The sequence below is a fragment of the Amia ocellicauda genome, chromosome 5, assembly GCF_036373705.1.
Source record: "Amia ocellicauda isolate fAmiCal2 chromosome 5, fAmiCal2.hap1, whole genome shotgun sequence".
Lineage (NCBI taxonomy): Eukaryota > Metazoa > Chordata > Actinopteri > Amiiformes > Amiidae > Amia > Amia ocellicauda.
In genome coordinates this window covers 50,210,127-50,216,897 of record NC_089854.1, presented here as the reverse complement: position 1 = coordinate 50,216,897, position 6,771 = coordinate 50,210,127, and the positions used below count along the sequence as shown (strand labels likewise).

The following is a 6,771-nucleotide window of genomic DNA, read 5'->3' as shown; positions in this document are numbered from 1 at the left end:
AACCTGAGGGGAACTGGAAATCAGAAACCGGGAACCGTAACGAGGAACAGAGGTGCATCGCAGCACGGAGCAGACATTGCAGGGCCAGGTGTGGATTGGCTTAAGGCGATCGACTGGACAGACGGGTGTGTGACGAGTGAGAAGCGAAGCTGACTGGGGATGAGAGAGACCGGAGCAGAGTGCAGCCGACGACGCGGTGACTGCAACACACGAGGGGAGGTGATAATCTACAGCAGGAGTTAAGTTAAGTTAAGTGATCCCCTTGTTTCGTTTGTGGTGTTTTATGTGCAATATAAATAATTTTTTTGATTTGCTGAACTGCCACTTCCAGAGATGCACTGGACTCTTGCTGCTATTTATTTTATATTTGTATCTTTGTGAAATTTTACTTTGTTTATCAAACACTAAGAGTTCTAAGTTCTTATGTGAGAATAAAATACTGTTAATTGATACTTGTGCTACCTATCCTGTGGTTTTATTTGGTCGGTGGTGTGGCTCCCATTCAACGTTATCTCGAACCTGGGCAGCATTTGGTGAAGGGAAATATATTTCTGGGGTACAAATCCCCAGAGGTGTAGTCAGAGCTACAAACTTAAGAGTGCCACTGTGACATATAAAGTAGGCTGGCTATATAAATACACAAATACACACAACTATTTTGTATTATTATAATGTATGTTTTTAATTGATAAATTAATTTGAGACTAAATCCCCAATAATACAATTTTACACAATTAGTCATGATAGCTGGCAGCAATGGCTGCAGGCTATTTTAAATAGGTTTCATGTTAAGGTTGCGGTACAGTGGTTAGGGAACAGCACTGTGAACCTGGTGACCTGGGTTTGATTCCTGATCAGTGCTTATTATTATCTTATGTGTACATTATTATTATTTTTTAAATATATAATTTCCTGGAATTAAACGGTATCAGAATAGAATGAACAATTAGAAGGCTTTTGAAAATACAGTGCTTACATATGGAGGGTGAGTCCTTCTGATAAATATAATTAAATCAATCAAAAACATATATTTTAATAAATAATACAAAATAGTTGTGTGTGTGAACTATATATATATATATGATAGTTTATATAAGTGTGTGAGTTATATTCTATAACGTATAATGATGGGGGCGAATTGACAAGGGGGCAAATTGACACAGGGACAAACTGTCGGAGGGACCAATCATCGCAAGGAAGAATTGTCGCAGGGACGAATTGTTGCCTGGGCGAATTGACAGGGACAAATTGTTGCGGGATGGATTGTCATGGACACTCAAATGCCCTACCAAAAACCTTTTGAATAACTGAATCTTGGGCAAGCTAGCTCGCCCTCAGAAAGTATTAGAAGCTTGAATTAGGATATCGGTCTGCTCTGTAGAAAATGCGTTGATGTTCATTTAGTTGTTATTCAACTTGTTTTATTGATGCAACAACGTTAAAAAATTTAGTAGTAAATTTAGAAACCTGGCAGACCATTTTCACGTATTTTTACCAAATTTTCTTGAAACAAGGGTTCAACTCACATAGAATTTCCTCACAACCCAATTTCTTTAGGAAACACAATCATAACTGAATGCATTTAAATTGCAGTCCAAGTCCTGATGCATCTATTTATTTGCACTACATAAACAAATGTTGACTTTGCCAGCTGTACTGTAAGCAAGTTGAATTGAGATTAACTCTACACAGCACAGGCAAGTAAGGATTTGATATGGCTTTGATATGGTTTTTGTAGTCCTCCAAGACAAATTTATTTGCATGTAAGCTAGGTAGCTTTTGTTTTTAAATTTGCAAAAAGGCTCCCTATTATTTCCGATACAGTGTACCACAACCAGTGAGCACTCTGATCAGAAACACACACAGGAACACTGGACACTAAAGGATCAAGGCAAGGGTTTCACTTTTCAGATTTTTATTACAAAAACACAGCTGAGACCCAGGTTAAAGCAAGAATGTCCCTCCACACTCTCCCCCGATACAATGGAAAATTACACAGAATGAAGAAGTGCCCATTTCAGTACATATTTATTTATTTATTATTTAATGTTATTATTATTCTCTCTAAACATTGCCATGGAACCTCACAGACTAGCAGAATGTCTCATAGGCAGATTTTAAATTAATATAAGTCCTTGCCTATATTCAGCACAGCAATTAAGGATTTCAAGCCCATAATACAAATGTCATAGTAGCAGCAGTAGCACACAAACCATAAAAGATTTATTAATTACAAATTGTACTGTTAGAAAAGAAAGGTGCTTCTGTTTCTCTTTTTTATTTCAAAAGATATTCTGGCAGAACTAATGAATTACATTAACCTTCAAAATTATTCCTACCATATTATATACATTTGTTCATGCTTCTAAAAAAAGCAGAAGAAAAACAAATCTACAGTACATTTAATGGTATAAAAATATATTACAACTCTGCAGAATTATTTACAAGCACTATTTCTCTATAATGTTTCATTGCCTCCTACCAGACCAATGCATTTCACCTAAGGAGTACTGTATTTCCACCTAGAAGGAGAGAGGGAGCAAACAACAAAACAACAACAACATATGTTCTCCAGTCCAGTACTTGATGCAAAGTTTTTAAGATCAATTTAAATAAAAAAAAAAAATGCTGCATACTTTGGTGAAATACACACATTGGATTAGTCTCTCATGTCTTGTACATTCCAATTTGTTACGTTTGTCGCCAGGAACTGTAGCAGGGAATGGCAATGGATCTTCATCTTGCTCTAGAAACACATCCTAAAAGCAGAGAGTTTGGTTTTCAATTTAGTTCCTTATTGATTTGTGCATTCCTTTGTATTAAAAAGAAAGAAAGAAAAATATACATAAAAAAGGTTTGTTTTCACTTTTCGTTTTTTTTTTCACAGGGGAGAACTGCAGGGTTTCAGCTGCCTTCTTTCACACCATACTGATGTTTTTTTATTAAAAGGTGTGTTTCCTTTCACAAAACAATTCCCCCAACATAGAAAACAGTGGTTGCTTTCTGTGATTTAGATTTCTTCTGTGTAATTAATGTGACAATAATAAAAAAGTACTACAACATATAAACCCATTTTGAACCAGACTGTGTGCTCCACTTCTGTAAAATGAATAAACTGCTCCAAATCTCATCTCAGAGAAATATAATAATCCTAAGAACACGTGTACAGTTTAAATACATTGAAAGTTAATTTTATTTACATTTTAAAAATTACTTTTTTTTTTTTTTTTAATTAAAATTTCCAAATGGGCGGGTGGGTGTGGTAAACTACTAGTCACAGTTATACAGTGTTGATACAGTTAATTATAAATCTCACAAAAAAATATTTAAAATTCTCCATATAAAAATAGATTTAAATGTGGTTTCACAATTAATATTACATTCTTAAACCTAATTTAAGACAATCTTTCTTTTGCAAAAGTAAAGTAATTACTCTTTAATATGCCATGTTAAACTCAGATTTTTAAGTCAATAATGCAATACACAGATTAAACTTGTAATTTATAATTATAAAAAGACAAATATATTAGTAAAATGACAGGATTATCATCCACTCTGATCTGTTCGTAATCATTCACAGAAAAAAATACCCCTTTTATTTTGTCCTTAATAAAGCCATCTAATTTTAGAAATAATATGTTGAAAGTAAACTACATTCCAGTCAATAATACATGCAAAAACACCAAGAAATTGTTCTAACAATCTTTTGTACAGGGACTCTCTTTTTATTCATGCTATTTTGAGTTCAAATTATGAAATACCTATAAATAAATAACAATAATAATGATAACAGAATCTCAAAGCTATATAATAGCCACATGTTGAACGGAAAATTTTCAGACAGCACTACATTACATGTGTAATCTCAGTCATACATATGAATGCCACGTTTCTGTGCATCTGATTTCAAAACAGGACAGAAAAGGATGGAATAAATAAGTGTACACGATAGCAACAAACACATCGAACACAACGACAACTGCAGCAGCAGCAGCAGCAACAAAGTATGCTACACAGTGTGTCTGTGTCTGTATCTGGGTCCTAATATGGAGATCGCTCCCCCTCGCTTACCTCCGCTTCGGTCTCTTCTGTGGCATTGTTCTGCGGAGACACAACAAACACCGTCTGTAGAAGGACCATGTTAGGATTATGGAAAAATGACCTGCGACTGTGTACCAGTCAAAGACTGAGTTGAGGAATGAGGAGGATGGCGTGTGTGGAAGGACTAATGGTGGGTGGTGTGTGTTACTGGAACTTACTCTATCCATAAGTTCTCAATACTCCTAATTTCTTCTTTAAAGAGTATATGATTTTTTATTAAAAGACTATAAAAAAATGTAAAGCAACTATTGGGGCTTGGAATAATAACATGAATTTCTTGCTGCAGTTGAAAAATACAGTGAAAAATATTGTAGAGTTCTATATATAATTAGGATCAGGGTAAAGGTAGTCTATCACAACATTGCACCCCACTCCACAGCACAGCACACTCACAGCTGGGGGTTTAGTGAGTCCCAACAGAACACACATTTTGGCCGGTAAACTGCAGCAGGGCATTATACTCAAGGAAATCATCTATTGTGGGCGCATGTTGAAGAAGGGGCATGTGTGTGTTACATTACTGCCTTTTGTTTGCACTCATAGCATGGCTTATGTTTGTATGTGCCCTTAAATGCTATCAATTTAGAAATTTCTGATTTGTGACAGGACAGGAGATTCACAATAATGCAGAAGAGACTAAAACGGAGGTGGACCCTCTGCTCTTTTTCAGGGGATTAAAACTATATTTTCTCTGCACGTACACACACACTTCCTTAGATGTTCTTTCAGATTAAGTCTACTAAGAATGCTCTGCAGACAGTAATTAATAGTTTGACAACGATCAAAATGACTGACATACCTCTACATAGGGTGACTGCAAGGGGGTGGGGTTATTTAATTAGAGACAGAGCGGGAACCAATCTGATCCTTCACAACCCATGACAAAACTAATCAAACCACGTGTCTGTGCGTTACAGCAAACAGCTCCACCTTCCCATTTCTCCTATGCCCTTTTACATGAGCATCTCCTGTCTGGTTCGACCCTTCTCAAGTTATAAGGCTGTTAAAGCTGGTCGGGTTCACACTTTTGTTAAACCACTTCAAATTATGTAATGGTTTTTCTTCACGGATGCCAGAGAGTTTAAATGCAAGGGTGCAGGGGAATGCAAGACACCATAGATAAAAGTCTCTGCCAAATCATGAAAATAACTAAAACAATAGTAGGAACATTTAATGTATTTATTTTAGTGATATAGTTGATGTAAAACAATGCTCTTGAGGGTAGTTTCTTATGAGGGTGTATTTTTTTTTTCCTTCAGAGATTTTCACTAAGCAGGTTCATGATTTATTTAAAAAAAAACAAAAAAAACAGGCAAACTATCTCACATGGGAAATATTCCACCAGAGTTCTTCATTGGAACAGCTCTCCGGGATGGCCTATGCTGAGCAAATATGAGGGGAGGGGGAAAGACTTTGGAACCTTATGATTAATTAATACAACTGTCGAGAAATACACTGCAGAGACGTGCAGAGCACACAAGAGTAGCAGGTTCAGGCCCAACACCACACATCATCAGTCAAGGAAGAGTAATCTGTCAAATCAGCAGGATTCATTTCATAATTCAGCTGAATGGAACCCAAAAATGTGTTTTAGAGATCTGGGGATGATTGCATTTGTTCTGAACTTCCTGCATTGTGAAATGTTTTTACATGCTATGGCTGCATTTATACCTACCTATCCACATAGATGTATATACACTGTATTTATACAATAATTTATTATTGCAGTCCTACCAAGTTAATCTTTATTTTCACCGATACTACCAAAGCGGAGAACAGAAAGACTGTTTACATCTGTCTGAGTGTTCAGTACTGGGTGGGGGAGTGAAAACTGAAAACTGCATCAATATAAATGGTGTTATGGAGAATGAGGGAGGACCAACACCAATTCAGATTTCATAACAGATACAGAATATTGCCATCAATTCCGGTCATAAGTAATACCGCTGCAGATACGTGTTCCAGCTGATCTCTAAATGACTTCATTCGGTAAAGGGTTTCGTTAAATCAGCTATGCTGAAACTAAAAACAGAAGAGACGGGCACTCCGGGACCAGGGTCTAGAAACACTGAAATACAGGACTACAACCCAGGCACAATCAAGCAGATCTTTATTGTACAGTAATGAGTCACCAGGACCCATCTTCATACACATTGGACAGGGATTTGCACAATAGCTTGTGTTATGAGGATGACATTTTACAAGAATGGGTCTGCTTTGGGTCAAATGCAATCATATCGATATTAGAATTACAATATGAGAATGGTTGCCTATTTTGTGTTCTTTATTATCGCTACTGTCTATGTACACAGCATATAAGATTCTTGCACTTTTTTTTTTGTTTGTTTAAATTGAGACCAGAGTGCAGTTTTTCCTCTTGTGCTGGTACCCTTACCAAAAAACCAAGCATGCACTAATGTCCAGAATAAATGGAGGGAACACAATTGAATCTGCAAAACACACTGGAGGAATGACACTCAGCAAAGTGCGTTTTCGTCATGCAGTTGTAGTTTGTGGACTTGATTCAGCAGGGGTACCATTTGATCTGGTACTCCACAGACCTCACAAATAACTACGTTTGCAGAACAGTTTTGAAAGCCACCTTTAAAATCTGAACAGCGGCCACTCGTAGGAAAATAAAATCTAATACATATTATAAAAAATAATAAA

The 6,771-nt window shown here is 36.3% G+C and overlaps 1 protein-coding gene across 4 annotated transcripts in view; it reads right to left on the bottom strand.

Annotated features, from left to right (window-relative positions):
- Window positions 1-1,898: 1,898 nt before the first annotated feature.
- The window catches only part of aebp2 (AE binding protein 2), a 67,441-nt gene continuing 62,568 nt past the window's right edge, over window positions 1,899-6,771 (bottom strand). For 2 of the 4 annotated variants that reach the window (XM_066705590.1, XM_066705598.1), the window contains one exon: window positions 1,899-2,759. Coding sequence is in view for 3 of the 4 variants with exons in the window: in XM_066705598.1 (XP_066561695.1) it covers window positions 2,747-2,759 (13 nt within the window). In the remaining variant the exon portion in view is untranslated. Of the gene's footprint in view, window positions 2,813-4,071; window positions 4,102-6,771 lie in introns of all 4 variants that reach the window. The other 2 variants (XM_066705595.1, XM_066705596.1) reach the window with 2 other exon arrangements.